General features: G+C 34.8%; 1 protein-coding gene across 2 annotated transcripts in view; it reads right to left on the bottom strand.

Moving 5' to 3' along the window:
• Positions 1-21,705, bottom strand: part of IPO11 (importin 11) — a 210,053-nt gene that overhangs the window by 140,039 nt on the left and 48,309 nt on the right. For both annotated transcript variants that reach the window (XM_017548572.2, XM_017548574.2), the window contains exons 6-12: positions 17,269-17,401; positions 13,748-13,806; positions 9,382-9,430; positions 7,045-7,115; positions 4,086-4,278; positions 3,226-3,378; positions 1,940-1,983 (exon numbers count right to left, since the gene is read on the bottom strand). In XM_017548572.2, the coding sequence (XP_017404061.1) occupies positions 1,940-1,983; positions 3,226-3,378; positions 4,086-4,278; positions 7,045-7,115; positions 9,382-9,430; positions 13,748-13,806; positions 17,269-17,401 (702 nt within the window). The remainder of the gene's footprint in view (positions 1-1,939; positions 1,984-3,225; positions 3,379-4,085; positions 4,279-7,044; positions 7,116-9,381; positions 9,431-13,747; positions 13,807-17,268; positions 17,402-21,705) is intronic.

Genomic DNA, 21,705 nt, shown 5'->3' with positions numbered 1-21,705 from the left:
GAAGTTTATTTCCTTATTTCAATTATTTCTCATTATACATTCAAAAACTTAAAACTATGGAGAGCGAAGTGTACATTTTAATCATACCTTAAATTTAAAAGGCATTCTGTAGCCACTCGCTTATAGTTCAGCACTATAAATAGCTGACTATCCAAGATTTAACATGTTAAAAATTAAGTTTTTTGGTTTTGTTTTTTTTTTTTAGATAAAGTCTCGCTCTGTCGCCAGGCTAGAGTGCAGTGGCACAATCTCGGCTCACTACAACCTCCGCCTCTGAGGTTCAAGTGATTCTCCTGCCTCAGCCTCCCAAGTAGCTGGGACTGCAGGTGTGTGCCACCATGCCCAGATAATTTTTGTATTTTTAGTAGAGACAGGGTTTCACCATCTTGGCCAGGATGGTCTGGATCTCCTGACCCTGTGATCCACCTGCCTCAGCCTCACAAAGTACTGGGATTACAGGCGTGAGCCACTGCGCTCAGCCAAAAATTATGTATTTTCTTAGCAATGATAAAATAAGCAAAAACAGGAACTCCAATTTGCCAAATAAAGTAGCATTTCTCTTAACAAACACAAGCAGTAACAGAAATCAGTGTCAACTACATTAAAAAAAAATGATTCATTTGGTTCTTAAAATTACTGAATCATTTCACACTGCATGCTGGTATCAAAACATCTCAAGTACACCATAAATATGTACACCTACTATGTAACCACAAAAATTTTTTTAAATAATTTTTTAAAATTTAAAGAAATCAAAATTGAATCACTAGATGGTTCACAATATTTAATTTTTTAATTAAATTTTTAAGGTATTGTGTGGTGTTTTAAAAGGAACATTATAGATATACACACTGAAATACGGTCAGAGGCTATGTCATCTCAGATATCTACTTCAAAACCATCAACATTAGGGGTTGTTTACAGGAAGCTAAAGCAGACGTGAGTTGATAACTAATAAACTATGTTATCATGAAGGGCTCATGTTATTCTATTTTTTAATATGTTTAAGCTTCTCCATAAGAGAAACTTTTAAACATTAAAAAAATGAAATTTTTAAAAGTTTTAAAATCACCAGTAATCTCTGGTTGACAGCTCTATGAGTCTAAAAACATTAAGGTAACATTTTTAGAAAACAAATAGCAAATTATGTAAATTATTTAAGCTCAAGTCTTAACAAAAAGAACAGGTCAAACACCACATCTGGCAATGGCAAAACATCTGTCATATTAATAAATGTGTTGTAAAAGAATCCTATAACTGAAAGCAATGGGCTAGTCTCTCAGAGTCACACTAAGTGGTAAGAGAAATAACAAGCCAAAAGAAGCTTTACTAATGAAATATGTAGAAGAAAAGAGCTCTAGTTTAAGAGTGGCAGCTTTTACTTTGACATTTTCTATTGGTAAAATGACAATTATTCCCATGCAATGTACTAAAAGATAAAGAAAAAATTCATTTTGAAACCCCAAGTTAACCAAAAAAACTCAGATTAAACTTCATAATGTAATATGAATATAGTTCTTACAAAGTTTCTTATAAACAGTTTCTTATCTGTCTGACTTAATGTTTGGAATCTTTAATGTCTTTTTTAAGAGACAGGGTTGGTATGATCATGACACAGTGCAGCCTCAACCTCTTGGGCTGAAACGATCCTCCTGCCTCAGACTCTTGAATAGCTGGAACTATAGGTATGCGCCACCACTCTGGTCTTTTTTTTTTTTTTTTTTTTACTTTTTGTAGAGACAGGATCTCACTACGTTGACCAGGCTAGTCTTGAACTTCTGGCCTCAATCTATCCTCCTGCCTTGGCTTCACCAGGATTAAGATGTGAACCACCACTCCCAGCAAACGTTTGGAATCTTTAATAGAGTACCATTCTCTACTAAGAGCTTTAGAAGGATTAAGCTTTCCCCTATCAATTTTTCCTTCAATTAATACTTACCCTCAAACTATATTTCCAAGAATCTCCTCCTGTTTCTTCCACTGCTGCAATTAAAAATATGTAAACATTTTCAACACCTTGGTTCAGAAATCAAAGATGTGAATAACATCAGTATAATATTTCTGTGGACTGTTTTAAACATAATATTAAGAGCAAATCCTAGGGAACACAGGCCTTACAAAGATTTTGTTACCGTATACTATAGATCACAGCTGTGTATCTCAACAGTCATCTAGTAAGTGCTTACTCTATCCATAAGCATTCTCATTTTCAATAAAAATTCTTTATGGAAAAAAGCTCAAAGTACTTGTCATTTCCAGGGTATCTGCTATCACCTGATCCAATATCACTATAATTCTGAGAATCATTTCATTTCAATACAGTAATCACGTTTCACTAGTTACAATGATTAGTCACACTATCCATAAATTTCTGGTATTTATATTTCATATAAAGTCATATACTTCAGGGCTTTTAAAAATTTAGGGACTCAATGCTTCATATGGCAATATTCTATATATTACATAAAGAAAGCAAATTGAAACAACGTGTTTCAGGGAAAAAAAAAGAAAAGACGTGTGTTGTATAATACAATACTATATTAAAACTAAAATTATTTTTAAAAACCAAAAGGATAATGAAGATAAGTTATTACAAAAACTTTCAGGCACTCTTAAAATATTAGGAAACGTGTAACTACACAAGGGCATCCAGTCAAAGGGAAAAGGGAAGCTAAAATCTAGGTATGTCCCACTACAGCTTAAATCACATACAAGTACTATATTACAACATGATTCCTTGATTTTCTATAGCAAGGGTTGCAATAGACTTAGTCTACTCATTTACCTAGTACTAAAATTCAAACAGCTATAAAGATGTCCTGTCCAAAAAAAAAATCTATTCATCAAAAACTCTCCAAATTTCTTTGTTAAGAATTTTTACAAATAAAAGAAAAAAATATGCAATGAAGCACAAAGTAGAAACTGACCTGATAATAGAGAGTTAATTTTGTATTTTTGTTTGAAACTACCTATTTGTAAAAGAATCTAAAAACTAAAAAGGTCTTTTTTTTGGACAAAATTCTACATCCTATTTGTATAAGTGATTCATTTTCTGCGTCTCAATTTGTCATAATGGATAACAAAGAAAGAATAAGTTAATTTAAAAAAACTAAGATTCCCAGATCAAAAGTGCTGTATGAAAATATACTATTATACCTATCACTCAAACACGTATTTATAGAAGGGGGAGAAAAGCCATGCTAATGCTAAAAAATTAATTCTTACTAAAGCCTTCTGGGTCTTCTTCCCACATTGTCAGTTCTTCTTCAGTTAACAGAAAATAATGAGAGACTAATCTTCTACATATCTCTGTCAAAGTAGGATATGTGAAGAATGCCATCTTAATCTTATGGGCTTCAAGAGTTTCAGGGCTGCTATCTAGAAAAATGAAATTTCCAAGTTAATTGTATAGCCAAATATTGTAGCTACATTGAATTATGTAACTTAAATATATAAAAAATATACTCTCAGGGAAAAAGTTATACTTGTGTATAAATTTTCATTTTTTATAAACAAATCTCAAAGATACTTTTTCCTTATAACACACCCACATTATTCCTGCCTCTGTCTTACCATTACAGCTTGTATACTACCATGCAATACAATCACAGCATATTGAAATGACTTCCTCATATGTAGAGGGTATGTTTCTCTCTCTCCCTACCAACAAGACTTCTTCATTCATCTTGGCACACATGCATATGAATGAACTCCAAATAATATAACAATTTAACCTGTCTAGAAGCAATCACATTTTATATAAAGTCAGAGAGAGCTTTTATTTGTTCAAATGAATACAGCCTACAACATAAGCTGCAGTGATGACTATAGTACCTAATTCTTAAAATCTCTAAGCTTCAATCACTTTATTGTACTACAAAAAACGGCTTATTAAAAGCACTATCTTGTTTTTTAAAGCTAGTAGAAACATACTAAAGCCTATAATCCCTATCTTTATTTCATGTCCCAGCAACAATTTATTTTTCAAACTAAAACAAATAAAATTTTCTAAAAATTTATAAATATAGCAATTATATCACACTTAAGGTTAAAGTAATATTTAAAACTGCCAGTAAAGCAATTACCTTCAAAATTTTTGGATGGCTTATAAGCATAATTTTTGACAATCATCTTAATAAGATTCATACACTGGACGATGAATCGTTCAAATGTAACGCCTTCACCAACTTCTGTAAAAACATAGCTTACAGAAAATTCCAGTGATCTCTGAATTAGAGGAGTAAATGAAAAGGGATGCTGATCTAAGAAGTCCAAAAGCTGTTAAAAAAAAAAAAATCAACATGTATTTTCCCCAAATTCATATTGGAACATAATCACCCCAATTATAACTTTACTAATAATCATTTAGCAAGTTTGAACCTTAATGTGGAGTCCATGTTCACTCAGTTTTACATGTATCATAACCCTTCTTGGGGTACATCACATAATGTGGATTATATTAGATTATACCTCTTAATAAGAACTTTCTATCATTTTCAGTACAGAAACCAAAACAAACCCAAACAAACACAATTTTATAACAATGGGTAAATATGATACAAAATGCTTAAATGTACAACAGACAGACCTTAAAACATAACAGACTAATGGAAATAATCTAAATATTATCCTGCCTTTCCCATATTAATTGTATTTTAATGTATCAAGTAGTTGATGAGGGAGATGTCTTCTTTATAGAAGAATTTCAGCTAATAAATGCAAAAGGAATAACAGAATTAGAATGCCATCATTTCGTAACTCCTAATCAAATGGGTGTAGGCAAATGATGATCAAGAGCTGTTAAGAGAAAAGATGCTAAGGAAAACTGATAGATCACTCATTAAAGTTAGCCACAGAAAAGACAATCAGACACTGTGTGCCACACTGCATGTGTGCATGTCATGCAATAGAGCAACACTTATAATGTATTCTTGCCATCCCTGCTCTATCCCTACAAAAAAGCCTGAAAGTGACTAAGCCTCTACATCTAACTACCAGCTTATAAGAAATATGGGGGGAGGAGTAGGAGAAGTGTGGAGACTAAAGAACATGTAAAAAAAAAGCATGTGGAGATACAAGCAATCAAATTCGAAACATGAAAAAGTACAGAAAATTACCTGTTACCTCAAAAATTAACAGCAAGGAAATCAAACAGATAGAAAGGGAGCTGACACGACTTGAATCCTGATTCAAACAAACTATAAAAAATGCATGAGACACTCAGAGAAATCTAAAATCTGACTAGATATTTAAATGATGTTAAGAAGTTATTAATATTTTTTAAAATACAATAATTGTGTTAAGATTTTATTTAAAAAAACAAAACAAAACAAAACAGGCCAAGCGTGGTGGCACATGACTGTAATCTCAGCACTTTGGGAGGCGAGGGTGGGTGGATCACTGGAGCCCAGAAGTTCAGGACCAGCCTGGGTAACAAGGCAAAACCCTGTCTCTACCAAAAATACAAAAAGTTAGCTGGGCATGGTGACATGCACCTCTAGTCTCAGCTACTCGGGAGGCTGAGGTGGAAGGATCGCTTGAGTCTGCAAGACAGAGGTTGCAGTGAGTCAAGATCACACTACTGCACTCCAGCCTGAGTGACAGGGTGAGACCCCATCTCAGAAAACAAACATACACAAAACAAAACAACCCTACCACTTAAAGAAACTCAAATATTTACAAATAATGCTAGATAATATCTGGGATTTGCTTTAAAATAACCAGCAAGGATGGGAGGGGAAAGAGGCACACAAAGTAACACTGACCATGGCCACAGGTTGATAACTGTTGCTGAGTGATGATCTCATGAAGACTCAAAGTTACTCAATTCTACTTAGAGTAACTTTATTCTATTTTGAAATGTTCCAATTTAAAAAGTTTTAATAAAATCAGAGATCATAAATATAAATTTCATAAATGAAATTGCTTCCAACTTGTTATGTAAAGTAAAATAAATTACAGATACCAACTATCCATGTCATCACCTTAAGAAACAATAGAAAGAACTGAAAAATCTCACAGCTAAATAAATGTGTTTTCTAAAACAGATCATCTAAATAATACTTTCTAAATTTTACTTATGTCATTGATATACTGAGTAGGGGATGTGAGGGAGCAGAGCTGCAGGCAAGTGTCAGTGATATATACTATATAGTCCCCTTTGACTAAGCACATCATCCTGTTTGCTTTGTGTTTTTTTAACATCGGATCTGAGTCAATTTTATACTGTATCTTGGAAGATTAGGTGGGCTTTTGTTGTTGAGGTTACATGGAACAAAAGAAATGAAGACAACAGAAAGTAAAGGGAATTACTACCTAAAACACAAAGACAAAAACAAGCTCATTTCTGCTCCTTTACTCCCCTCCCAGGGAATAAGCAACCCCTACCCTATTATGGAAGCTTTAACCAAAAAGGGAAAACAGATTACAGATTTAGATATCCCCACCTGTCTGCAAGTACCTATTTTAGTGCAAGCAGTCCCCAGCTAGGTCTTTCTAACTGCTGTAACCCAATTCTTTGCACTTCTCCCAATCCTACAACCCCCAAATTTCATAAAAATTAATGTTTTATAAAATATAATTATACACACTGCATACCACAGAACACCCCCTATAATTCCACTCAACAGATGTTTAGTATGAAGACAGTGTTATAGTCATTCGGAATATACTAACTTCCTGATATTATACTGTCTGCTACATTCGATCTACTTCTAGCTGAACTGCACTGCTATCTTCTTTATCTCCACTTTCTCCAGTGGGTCAAGGAATAATAAGCTTTAGAGAAATCAAATATTTTAATATCTATTAGAATTGATTTTTCATACATCATGGTGACTTATACATTATGAAACATGGTATATAAATTTAATTATATGCATTCTAAAGTACATACAAAAGCAATTTTTCAGCTTTCCTATTACGAATCAGAACATAGGTTTCCTTACACTAAAGTGAAAATGTATGGTTATAAAAATATCAATTTCCTTTCTAAATCTGAATATGTGTATTATATTTGAGAAAACAAGTTTTTAAAAAACTTACCACTTTAGTAAAAAGAATGATGGTCTTTTCCAGTCTATCTCTACACACATTATCTGTACCTATATTTCTACCTGTTAAAATACATTATAAAATTTTAGTAGAAGTTAATAATATTCCATAAGTTTACAACCAAGACAACACCAAAACTTTTATAAAAATAATATTGCTGGTTTTATTTTTGGTTAATTTGCATTATGAATTATTTAAAAAGCAATACCAAGATTTACACTGAATAACAGACACAGTAGCCCTCTGTGTCATATTATACAAAATTAACCCTAGTATATGAACTGAACACACTTTTACAGTAAAAGGATAGTCATTTTGGCAATGAAACATGGATAACATTTAAAAACTAAATGTTATAGTTGAAGTATTTTTCAAGCAACATACATGTGTAAAATAAAGCGCTCAAAGAGTAACATACTCATTATCATTTTTCCTATATCTTCTGACAAATTTATTCTGATAACTTCCCTGTTGTGGTTTTTTTTTTGTACATTCAGAACAATGTCCACCAGCTCTTCAGCTACTCTGCTCTCTAATAATATTACTCATATTCTGTTTGTTCATTTTTCTTATTCTCTCCTGGAAGGGCTTATATTCTTCCTTCTGCTAAATCCACAGGGATGGCCAGAGAAAAATGACTATTTTCAGAAAACTTAACTACATAGTATGAACATTCCCATTCATCTTTGCATTCACAGGACCCAGAACAGTTCTGGCAACGGGCTCAACAATGTTTCACTAAATTGAAACTGACTAACATAAAACAATCAACAACTCCTTAAAAGTGAGTAGACTAAGATATCTTCTCAGGATAGCAAGTCCCCAAACACACACACACACACACACGCACACACACACACACACACACACACACACACACACACTCTTTGTATGTGTATGTCCAAATAAAGGCGCTTACAATCACATGGAAGAAGATGATAACAAACAGACCACCAGTAAAATACAACACAAATACAACTGCTGCAGTCTCTCATGTGGGGTAGTGGATTACCAAGGGTGGTAAAGATAAGTCAGTAGAGGTTAATTAACAAGGGATTTACAAAATGAAACTGTCATTTAAGGAAATTTATATCACAGTGATATGCAACAAACACTAAAAGCAAGAGGCTACAAGAAGTCTAAACAGGATCTGGCATACAGTCTATAGATAATATTTGTTAAACATCTGACTGTTGTGAATGTCTGGCTGGAAAGGGGTAGCCACAGTAAAACATAGAAAGAGGAATGAACACAAAATAGATTTTTTTTTTTTTTTTTGAGATAGGGTTTGTTGTCACCCAGACTGAAGTGCAGTGGTGAGATCACTGCTCACTGCAGCCTCGACCTCCCACGCTCAATCAATTCTTCCCAAGTAGCTGGGACTACATGCATACGCCACCATGCCTGGCTAACTTTTTAATATTTTTTGTATTGAGAGGGTTTCATCATGTTGCCCAGGCTGATCTCCAGTTCCTAAGCTCAAGTGATCCACTCAACCTTAGCCTCCCAAAGTGCTGGGATTACAGGCATGAGTCACCACCCCTGGCCTCAGGGAAATCTTTTTTTTAAAAATCTGTTTTGGCCAGGCAACATGGCTCACACCTGTAATTCCAACATTTTGGGAGATGAAGGTGGGCAGATCACTTTAGCCCAGGAGTTTGAGACCAGCCTGGCAACATGGCAAACTCCCTTCCACTCAATACCAATACAGTAGTCCCCTCTTAGTTTTGATTTCCACAGGAAAATAACTAGTTTCAGGTGCCTGCAGCCAACTGCAATCCAAAAATATTAAAGAGAAAATTCCAGAAATAAACAATTCTTAAGTTTTATATTGTGCACCATTCTGAGTATGGTGATAAATCTCAAGCTGGTCCACTCTGTTCTGACCCAGACGAGAATCCTCCCTTTGTCCAGTATATCCAGGCTATGTATACTACCCGCCTGTTGATCACTTAGTAGCCATTTCGGATATTAACTCGAAAAAGTATAGTACACATAGGGTCTAGTACTATCTGTGGTTTCAGGCATCAACTGTAGGTCTTGGATCGTAGTCCAAGGAGGGACTCCTGTATATGAGACAAAGGCTAAGCTTCTAACTTCAGAAAGTTGACAGAAAATACTCATTTTAGCTATATATAGGATCTCTGCAGCTATCAAGTGCTCACTCGGGGCAACTGGACAAGACATTTTCTCCAGATTTACAAGTGCGCAGCAGAAGCTAATAATGAATAAGCATCTATTAATCCTTCGTTAATCCTAGTTATTAATGAATAATCTATTAACGAATAAAAATTCTACAGTAAAAAGGACTGTAATGAAAGTACTTACTGCATTCCAGAAACTGTTTTAGACGTACAAATATTCCATGTAAAAAACCCTAGAAAAGAATATTATTTTATTTTTAAGTGTATCAATTCATTGTTACAAACATTTACCTTGTACCTTCCTCATGGATACCAAAACAAATCTATCACATCACTTAAAAAAATCAGCTGAAGAAAAATAAGTTAAAATTAGGAAAAAAAAAAATTCACTATTATAAACAAGTCTCCCAAAAGAAAATAACTATAGTGTTTCATATATTCAATATCTCATTTAGTTACATGAATCATTTTGCAATAAATAAAAACTCACCTTTTAAGAATCCTGTTTCACTAAACACTCTCTATGCTCCTTACTCTGCTTTAATTTTTCTTCATAGGCCTTAAATCCATTGACATATTGTATTTGTCCATTTATTATGTGACTCTTCTCATTAGAATGTAAGCTCCTTGAGAGCCAGAACTTTGCACTGTTTACTGCTTTATCCCAGAATCCTGGAACAGTGTTTGGCAATAACCACAGTTCTTAACTTTAGTATATGACACATTAGTCCTCAGATACTAGTATTAGATAGGCATCAACACATACCAGCTAGGTCTAATGGACCCTTATTTTTGAAAACATATTCTAAGATACATTTTGAGTAATTAATAGGAGTAAATATAAAGAAACAGATAAAAAAAAAAACCTAAAATTTTAATAAGAATTTAAACATAGAAGACATCTTTGTATCAATAAATGTTGGTATATAAATATCATAAAAGATGTCACATACTCTATTAGCAAATGAGGTAGTCATGAAATACTGGATGATGGTGGCTTTCCTGGAAAATAACTCAAGAATGCACATTTCCTCTCTGTCCTCAGAAATACGTTATTCATTCATCAATTCTTGAGTTTGAGAAAATTCAACTAGGATACCATTAGGACTTAGTGTCTGAGATTTTACTTAGACAATCAATTTCAGTGTTATCAGATAGAGTCAAGAGTACTGCTCTCAGACTCTGAATATCCATCCACTGACTCATCAAAAAATTAGTAAACCTCTTTCTCTGTCAATTTTCTTCCTTCTCTCTGTCATTTTAGGCAGAAAATGTAAAATTCTGAATTCTCAACTGTATTAAATAAAAGCTAAAAGCAGAGTAAAATGAGTGTTTCCAGTCTTCCTTTATGCCTTCTGGAAACTTGATGCAATAAAATAGGCAATACAATTTAAAAAGGGATGAAAACTTCAGGATGATAACTTCACTACTGCATCATCTTCCATTTTCATACTATTTCTGTCTTTTTAAAGCATAGTTGACAATAATTGATAATGAAAAGTAACAAGAGAACAATGAAACGGCAAAAGGTTTCATTAGAAAAGAATAAGATCACTCAGATCCCACATGTATCTTAAATTTATAAAAGGGTCCAATAGTCCTATTCTCCAAAGAAAGTAGAAAATTACAAAGGCCATTAATTTTAAAGGCCATTAAATCAATGTGCCTGCTTCCAGAGCCCAAAATCTCACCACTGTCATATATTGTTTCTTTAGCATCTTTTAAGCTTTAGGTTATTTTTAACATTTTTAGATGAGGACGGTGGCTCATGCCTGTAATCCCAGCAATTTGGGAGGCCAAGGCAGGTGGATCACATGAGGTCAGGAGTTCGAGACCAGCCTGGCCAACATGGTGAAACCCCGTCTCTACTAAAAATACAAAAAATTTGCTGGGTGTGATGGCAGTGCCTGTAATCCCAGCTACTCCGGAGGCTGAGGCCGAATAATTGCTTCACCTTGAGAGGCAGAGGTTGCCGTGAGCCGAGATCATGCCATTGCACTCCAGCTTGGGTGACAAAGTAAGACTGTCTCAAAAAAAAAAAAGAAAAAAAAAAAAGATTTTTATATTATTTGAAACATTGTCCTTAATTTGTTAAAATTTTATTCTCCAATTAACTGAATTAGAGTCAAGATTGCTAAACTAAGGCATTTATAACTGAGTAAAGGTTGACATATGATTTACGCAGACAGGAGACTCTCAAGGGAAACCAAGCTCACACAGTATGGATGATATCCAGTGTAAACTATTATTTCACCTTATAGAGATATAATTCAAACCAATTCGTTTTCATTTAAAAGATAAGGAGATGGGTGAGGTGGCTCATGCCTGTAATCCCAGCACTATGGGAGGCCAAGGCAGGCAGATCACCAGAAGTCGGGAGTTTGAGATCAGCCTGATCAACATGAAGAAACCCCATCACCACTAAAAATACAAAATTAGCCAGGTGTGGTAGTGTGTGCCTATAATCCTAGCTACTCGGGAGGCTAAGGCAGAAGAATCGCTTGAAAGTAGGAGGCGGAGGTTGGGGTGAGCCGAGACCGTGCCATTGCACTACAGCATAGGCAAGAAGAGTGAAACTCCATCTCAAAAAAAAAAAAAAAAGATAAAGATAATATTCTAGTTAATATAATAAGGGTAATATTGTACATAATTCCTGACACTTTTGATATATTGCTTCTAAAATAAAGGATGTATTCATTAAACAAATAACTATTGAGAATTTACTATTTATTTACTATGACTGTTCCAAGCTCCGAGTCACAGTAAACAAAACAAAGTCCCTCCCTTCACGGAATTTACACATTCTAGTTAGGGAATTGAAAGAGAATGGTCAAGTTGGTTTCTCGAAAGCCTTTTTTGACAGTATGGCAATTAAAATGTATCTGGATTTAAATTGATGCTTGATATACCTTTCAGTAATTTGATAATATGTATCAATACTGTGAACGTGCATAAGCTTAACCTAACATTTTCAATTCTAGGAATTTATCCTAAAGAGATTAGAAAACCACATAAGTGACCCAAATGTTCACTCCATATCTTTTATCAAAAATGAAAAACTGAGAACCTATATGCCCATCAACAGATGACTAAATATAAGAATCCTACATTAATATCTTTTTTAAAAAAATTAATCTATTGACATTAATCATATGAATATACTATACAATCATTTTTAAAGTGACATGTAACAATATAACTGACAAGGGAAAATATCTATAATATGCTGAGTTTGTTTTTTAAAATGCTAGTAAGGAAACAAGATGTAAATATGATCCCATTAATATCAAACTGAGTGAGAAGGTCTATCCAAAAGAATATGAATAAAATGTATTCAAGAATATTTACAAACTTTACCATTATCTCTAAAGGGTAAGATTATAAATGATTTTTTAGTTTCTTTTTCTGAAATTCTTAAAAAAAAAAATGTAAATTTTCAAAAGATGAAATAACCATCACATTATTATGATGTATATTAATGGGTTTTAAACTCTTCTAACAATAATTTCAATCAAATCTCATCAATATACAAAAAATACTATTTTTTTAATGGTTCTGGTCAGATCTAATAGGAGAGACCCAAAGATCCAATTAGATTTGTTTTTTCCTCAACTCCTGAGCAACACTCAAAGCAACTTACAAAAAAGCAATGTTTTACCTAAGCTAAATTTAATGTGAAAACTAACACAGATCTAAGTAAGTATATTAAAATGTCATTTCATTTATAGAAAGCAAATGCAACGAGGCTGAGCACAGTCACACCTGAAATCCCAGCACTTTGGGAGGCCAAAGAGGCGGATCACTTGAGGCCAGGAGTTCGAGATCAGCTGGCCAAAATGGTGAAACTAAAAATACAAAAATTAGCTGGGCATGGTGGCATGTGCCTGTAATCCCAGGTACTTGGGAGCCGGAGGCAGGAGAATGCATGAACCCAGAAGGCAAAGGTGCAGTAAGACAAGATCGCGCCAGCCTGGGTGACTTCACTCTAGCCTGGGTGACAGAGCAAAACTCTGTCTCAGAAAAAAAAAAAAGTAACTACATGTTTTCATAGAAAAAAGCAGATGGCTATCTACAATGAATATATATCACAACTTATGATCAATTTATTGACAAGGTTTTTCTCTCATATATTTATTTTTTTAATTGATTGCAAAGAGCATCTATTAATGTTATGATTAGACCAAAAAAAGCAAATTTATTTTAAATACACAAAAACAAAGAAAAATATTAACTATATAAATAATATCTATAGTGTGCTTGGTAATGTTATAATAGCATTCAAATTCACAAGAGTTTATTTTAAATTCAAATTAACTCTCAATGTACCATGGCATCTTGAGAAATATCCTGGACCTATTTCTTCTCCTTCACACAAAAGCCACTTTGATGTAGTGAAAACAAACCAGAAGTCTAAAAGTCAGAATGGTAAAAAACTAGATGATCACTTAAGAAAAGTTCTTCTAATTGAATGCCAAATAAAAAGAGCACTCTTTTAAACATTTAGGAAAATACCTTTCTCAAAGTTACGGTTAATTACTTCGATCACTTACCATCACCTCCATATTTTTATGAGGTTCCACAAATCCATTAACAGTTAACTTACGCAGCACTGAAAAGCAAAAGCAAACTTTACTTAGATCTTATTTCATCCAACTAAAATCACAATCACAATAAAGATTCGGAATTAGAAAACCTAATCAAGCTAGGAGGTTAATCTGGGTTAGAAAGTTAACTCCTGGTCATTTGGTTGGGAAATTAGTGGGAAGGATGGAACTAACGTCTAGTTCTTCTGACTCACAAAAGCAGTGTTCTTTTAACTTATTGTAACTACTCTCATGTTTCTAAAACTGGATTCCAAAATTTAGTGTAATTTATATAATTGTTAGTACTTCTTACCTGCAATAACTGAAATTGAGAAAGTTATCTCTATTTCAAGAACTTTAAGCTATGACTCAACAGTAACAAAAAAATTCATTCAGTTTTAGACTATATTAATGGAAATACAGTTATCTCCTAAAAAGGATATAAAAATTAAACTCTATTTCCAAATTTGGAATAAACTACACTGCTCAACTGTGACATTTTATGAGTAACACTGACAAACTAGTGTAGACAGAGAGATAAGCAGGACAGCAGATTTGAAAGCAGAGCTAGATTCAAATCCTTGCTCCATTGTCTACAGCTATATTATTACTTTGGGCAACACTTCTAGATCTCACTTTTCTCAAAAATGTGGTTAACAAATCCTGCTTCACAGGTTATTGATGGATATGTATGTAAAATATAGCAATATTGTAAAATATTATAAAAAATTATATATGTAAAATTTAGCAATTATTTAGCAACAATAAGGATGATGACAGCGTAAGAGGTAAAATTAAAAATTCATTAAATAAGCACTGCTATCTATAGTACTAAAGAATTATACTTTAAATAGTGTTTATGAGGTCGAAAGGCAATGGATTAAATTTAGGTTTAGAATGTAGCTGTCTACTAGACCCTCAGTTTGTAAGTGTAAAGCAATGTTTTAAAATTAGGTTAAGAATGTAGCTGTTTACAAGACCTTCAGTTTGAAACCATCAATTACATGCAACTCAGAAGTTGCTGCATTATAATGATGCAGTAACTTTTCCTCATTTACATAAGGAAAAAACAGAATTCAAATTGAATCCCTTATTCTGGATATGCTTTCCCACCACAAGACCTTGAGCCATAATACCTGAGAGGATCCTTTCCTTCTCCCTTCATCACCTAGTTAACTTCCATTTACCCTTTAAGATTACAGCTCAAAGACCACTTTCTCAGGGAAATTTTTTCTGATCACATTATCGGTTATCCTAATATCATAAGGCCTCTGTCACAGATGTCACTTTAAATATATGTGTGTGATCATTAACTCTGTCTCCCCAATACCAAGCACCTATAGATTTCCCAAATGAAATAACGAATGCATCCATGTCTAAAAGATACTAAATACAACTAAGTGTAAATTCAGATAGCGATTACAAGGGAGAAAAAAATTCTAGTCTGAAGTATTTCTTCATTTCAGGACAGAAATGTATAGTTAGCAAACAAAATTTTCCAGAGCAGGATGCCTGTAAAAAGTTAATGTGAATCTAAGACCTTTAAGCTACATCTTTTGTATGACAGGAGTCAGGCTTTGAAATCGAAAAGGTAAAAAAACTTTATAATCAAAAGAAATCTTGAAAATTTCCTAATCATTAAATATACTACTATACACACAGCTTTCTATACACAGCCTTACATCAGCTTCTCTAATTCTACGTAAACATTTCTCTCCAAGGCCTGTAATTTCTTCCTCAAGGATGTTGACAAAAACATCTCCACTTACTTTTATAACTACCTCTGAAGAGGGAGACCCAGGCAACTCAGATCAACTTCCCCTTTGACTAACACACTGCATTTCAATAGAAGAAAAGGCTGACTGACTGGCGCCTCCTGTTTCACCTTCCTGTAGGTGGCAGGCTTGGTCTTGGGGACTCTCCAGAAGGCACTATTTTTACTTAAACCAGAAACCTTTTCAAATGTGAGTCCTAAAACTGTAAACCAGAACCCTTTCATATGTGATTCCTGAAACCGTCAACAGAAACCTTTTCACATGTGAGTCCTAAAAGTGTAAACTGGAACCCTTTCATATGTGATTCCTGAAGCTGTAAACCGAGACCCTTTTCATATGTTATTTCTAAAGCTATAAACCTAAGATTCTTCAACGTGTAATATCTAAAGTATAAGCCTATATAAAGGCAGAACCTTCCTTTGTTAGATGAATTGAGCTTTGGACAAATTATCACTCAGGCTCCCCGCAGAATAAACTTCTTCCTTCTCCATTTGGTGTTCCTGCAGCTGCTCCTGCTACACCTCTACAATGGATTCTATTTATCAACAGTCCTTTAAAATCATTCACCCATTTCTTCACAGTTTCACAAAATGTGCTGACAGCCTGGGATTTATGCATCACTGTCTGGTTAAAGTAAGTGACACAATAAGGAAATGCCAAGACCGTATGATGAAATTCCAAGGTACCAGACTGAATATAATAAAAGAGCTTATAAGTAAAACTAAAAAGAATGCAAGGTGAGTTAGGGTAAGAGAGAAACTGATGCAAACTGGAATCAAACAAAGAAAAACAACCGAGGCCAGGGACAGTGTTCATCCCTGTAATCCCACCACTTTGGGAGGTCAAGGCAGGAGGATCGCTTGAAGCTAGGAGTTCAAGATCAGAAAAATGTAAAAATCAGTGCGGTGAAGTGGCATGTACCTATAGTCTCAGTTACTCAGGAGGCTACAGTGGGAGGATCACTTGAGCCCAGGAGTTCAAGGCTGCAGTGAGCTATCATTGTGCCACTGCACTTCAACCTGGACCCTGTCCAAAAAAAAAAAAAAACTAAAAGAGCCTTACCAACAAGAACAGAAAGAAGAGGGACTAGAAGAGTAAGAGAATAAGACAAACAGGTATGTTTTAGAAGGAAAGGAACCTGGAGATACACTCATCAAGATAAACAGCCCAAGGAAAGTGTGATGAAGATTTATGCTAAGGGAATGCCTACAAGCAACATATACCAAGACGCAGGCCAAGACGACATGCCATCAAGCGCCTTCTGAAATCCAAGTGACCCTGAGGTACTAACATGAAAGATGGACCCTTGCCTTTCCAGTGAAAGGAGAGGTGAAAGACAGTGCTCATTCCAGCCTAGAGAAAAAATTTTAGGAAAGTTAGCATGACAATGATAAGTGTAGGGTCCAGAATGAGAAAGTAGAAACAAAAACTAGAAGCATTTGAAAAAAATACATTCAGCACCATGAGGCCACAGTAATGTGAATATAACATAAAACTACCTACTTCAACTTACTATATGTGCTTTCATAAATTAGAAGGGGAAGAGGAAGAGCTACTATCACAAAACTACAAATAAACCTTTATCTTTCAGGGAAAAATTAATCCCTTATTTTCCCAGTGAAATTGGGAACAGAAAACCCAACTAAAAGAACTATTTGGTGACTGTTCTGAGGTATTCCATTTCAAAAATGAACATATCAAGCTTAATAGTACCTTTCAACGATAGCAGAGTTCGTTCTAGTGAACTTAGAATTGCAGCTTCACTGCCAGAAGAAACTTGTTGCAGGAAAGTGTCTGTATGGTGATTCCACAGAGAGCAGGCAAAATTATAAATTCCAGAAGCTAACTGCAAAAAGGCAAGAAATTTATTCATACTGTATTATAGATTTCATTAATAAATTAGAACTACGAAGTAATATATTTTAGTTTTACAATTAAGCACACATTTTCTGAGAGATCTGAAATAGTCAAAGAATATTTGTAGCAATGTTTCATACTTTTTTTTGTTTTTTGACAGCATCTTGCTCTGTCACCAGGCTGGAGTGCAATGGCACTATCTCAGCTCCCTGCAACCTCTGCCTCCATGGTTCAAGCAATTCTCCTGCCTCAGCCTCTTGAGTAGCTGGAATTACAGGTGCCCGCCACTATACCCAGCTAATTTTTACATTTTTAGTAGAGACAGGGTTTCACCATATTGGCCAGGATGGTCTCTATCTCCTGACCTTATGATCCACCTGCCTCGGCCTCCCAAAGTAATGAGATTACAGGCATGAGCCACTGCGCCTGGCTTGTTTCATGCCTTTTTAGCCACAGTGCACAGTAACACATACAGCTTACACACACAGACACATCCCTAAAATGATACTTTCTTAAAACAATATTAACACCTCATCGAACGCCTGCATTGTAGCATTATATGCTCTATTTTTATTATTTTTATCCCCACTAATAGGTTGCAAACTCAGTTTAAAACAATGATTTATGGACCGTCACTGAGTATGTCAGATAAATCAATATACAAAGATATACAAAGAAGACAAGCTTCTGTGTTCTGCCAGTTATTCCCATATGTCTTTTGCACATTTAAAGCCAGGAACATACAAACCACATGGTTTCTCAGTTGCTTTACTAAAGTGTACTGGTATTTAAAAATCTGACCCTCACATTAAGAAAGTAGTTAGCTTCTGCCTCCCAGTTTGAGGCAGAACATCTTCCAATGATATCTTCAATTTTTTACAGGAGGTCTCAGAGCAATCGAGCTGAGTCTACATGGCTCTTTAAATTAAAATTAGATAAAAGTATATATGACTAGTTATCATTAGCATACTTTGGAACACTTTTTTTTTTAACTCAAGATACAAGCATATCATGTTGACTAATTAAATGCTATTTATAAAAGAGGCATCAGAAACCAGAGATGCAATCCTGTTAAAATAATGTTTTTATGCAAAAGTCAATTCCATTTCTGTTAGTTTAATTCAGTATGTTTAGTAGCCTGTCCCATTAAAACAGCTTCATCATAACCCCCAGGACAACTTCACATGTATCCACATAGAACACACAAGCTTAGCAAAGGTTTGAACCTCAGTTGATCTCTGTCTTGGCAAAACATCCCGTGATCCTCCCAGAACACAAGAAGACAGAAGGCTTGTAAGAAACTTACAAGACCATCTCCTACTTGCCTCCTTAACTCCTCCATTAGGCTGTTATGAGACAGTTTCTCATCACCTCTCAGGTTCTGAAGAGGTATAAGGCTTTCTGTCCTTCTCCCCTAAAACAGACTGCAGAATACTACTGAGCCATACTGTCTTGAATTGACTTCTCAGCAATTAAGCATCCCACAAGTCACATCGGAGTCATCCACCTATTGTTTCTGTGTCATTCTTTCTGGTGTATGAGTCAAGGCCCACAGGAAGCTGGCATCTTTAGTTAGCTTCCTTTTTCTGTCTAAATTAAATAATGAACTGCCTGAATCTAAAAGTGGTTCACTGTATTTTTACAAACTAAATCAGTCAGGGATAGGCCTTGGCCCTCCCTCCTCTTGTGTATATACTTCACAACAGGTACAATGATTACTTATTAAGTTACTTTAGCATATTCTCAAGTATATATGCAATATTTCAAAGAGTAAAATCCAACTGTTGTTTCATTCTAGCCAAAATACTTTAGTGATTATTCTCTCAATTGACACAGTGTTACAAAACAAGCTGCTGTATCATAAAAAGAGTCTGAAATTGACATTTTCCCATGAACTAATATTATAGCAGAGAAGCAAACATTCACTCTAATAGAGGGAAACAATCTTTAAAAAGTGGGAAAAAAGCTTTATTTCAACAAACTTGCACGCTTTACTTATAACTTCAGTAAACCATAAAATGAATTTGTATTTTTCGTAGTAAGTCCTTTCAGAAAATAAAAGACTGAAATATACATCCAGAACTGAAAAAACATCATCCTAAATTTTACTGTACTTACTATGTAATATACAACATCCTGAACTTTTCCAACACGTATATCATTAAAATATTTTGTCAGCCAGAAGAAAGTGAAAGAACAGAAAGAGAAGGATTTAGAGGCAGAATAAGTAAGAATGCTACAAAACATCTAAAGTTAAATTTTAAACTAAAATTTCTTACTGTAATAAATATTTCAGCCCCCCCAAAAATGAAATCTATAGCCATGGCTATAATTTGTAGATCCATTTTGTACTATGTCTTTTTGTAACAAATAAAACAAAAACTCAAAGGCTGCCATATCCAAATTTCAAATAAGATCAAAAAACTATTTTACTTTAAATCAATATCTTTCTTACAACAAAATGACATTTTGAATAATTTTATAGCTTTTCTTTGCATCTCCTTAGAACTACCTGTTAACATTAACTTCTATGTATAGATTATATTAAAATTGTTTAAAAGGGGTATCTTTATAGAGAAATTTTTTGTGTTGGTATTATCTGAAGTCACTTGAACTCATTTAAAAGACATGCTGAGACTAGGCACGATGACTCATGCCTATAATCTCAGCACTTTGGGAGGATGAGGCAGGTGATCACTTGGGGTCTGGAGAGCAGCCTGGACAACATGGCAAAAAATACAAAAAAATTAGCCAGGAGTGGTAGGGTGTACCTGCAGTTCCAGTTGCTTGGGGAGCTATAGTGGGAGGATGCCAGGATGCCATGAGCCCAGGTAGTGAGGCTGCAGTGAGCCAAGATTGCCCACTGTACTCCAGACCAGGCGACAAAGTGAGATCCTATTCCTATCTCAAAAAAAAAAAGGGCCAGGCATGGTGTTATTCCCAATACTTTGGGAAGCCAAGGCGGTTGGATCACCTGAGGTCAGGCATTCGAGACCAGCCTGGGTAACATACTGAAACCCTGTGTCTACTAAAAATACAAAAATTAGCTGGATTTGGTGGTATGCGGATATAATCCCAGCTACTTGAGAAGCTGAGGCAAGAGAATCACTTGAACCCGGGAGGCAGAGGTTGCAGTGAGCTGAGACTGTACCACTGTACTCCAACCTGGGTAACAGAGCGAGACTCCATCTCAAAGTAAAACAAATAAAAGGTATGTTCAATAGATCATTTTATCAGAATACAAGTATTTAAGTAGATAATGATAACGTAAATGGTAAATAAAATATTTACAGAATAATAAGACATTTATTAAACGCTACCATGCACTAGGCATTACTCTCAGCACTTTACCTATGTGAACTTATTTAATCATCACAATCTAAAAGTAGATATTATTTAATCTTCTACAATAAGAAAATTAAGTGAGGCATAAAAAGGTTAAGTAACTTGCTCAAGAGTAAAGAACACAATTAATAGGAGGAAGAGACAGGATTTGAATCCAAGGAAAGTGCTCAAAACCTGCATTATCGTCTATGCTCTAATGTCTATTAATACAGTAACTAACAATTAGCTGCATTGTAATTTGATAAAAGAGATAAGCATTTTTTTTGTATAATTAAGTTCTGTCTAAACTTTTTTTTTTTTTGAAACAAGGTCTTACTCAGTTGTCTAGGCTACAGTACAGAGGTGTGGTCACAGCTCACTGCAGACTTAATCTCCTAGGCTCAAGCAATCCTCTCACCTCAGCCTCCCAAGTAGCTGGGACTACAAGGGTGCACCACTATGCCAGGTTAATTAATTTATTTATTTTTATTTTGTAGAGATGTGTTCTCACTATGTTGCCCAGCCTATGGTCTCAAACTCCTAGGCTCAAGTGATCCTCCTGCCTCAGCCTCCCAAAGTATTGGGTTACAGGCATGAGCCACTATGCCTGGTCCTGTTTAAACCTTTTGATATCAAAATATAAAGCACACCCTGGGCATAGTGTATCACAACTGTAATCCCAGCACTTTGGGAGGCTGAGGCAAAAGGATCACTTGAGGTCAGGAGTTGAGGACCCACCTAGGTAACAAAGTGAGGCCCTGTTTCTACAAAATGTTACTTAACAAATTAGCTGGACATAGTGGCACATGCCTGTAATCTCAGCTACTTGCAAGGCTGAGGTGGGAGGATCATTTGAACCCAGGAGTTTGAGGCTGCAGTGAGCTATGTATGATCATACCACAGCACTCCAGCTAGGACAAGAGTGAGACACTGTCTCAAAAAAGAAATTGAATGTTTTTCTTATACATA

Source organism: Cebus imitator, unplaced genomic scaffold (assembly GCF_001604975.1).
Source record: "Cebus imitator isolate Cc_AM_T3 unplaced genomic scaffold, Cebus_imitator-1.0 Scaffold211, whole genome shotgun sequence".
Classification (NCBI taxonomy): Eukaryota; Metazoa; Chordata; class Mammalia; order Primates; family Cebidae; genus Cebus; species Cebus imitator.
This window is presented reverse-complemented; position numbering and strand designations above follow the sequence as displayed.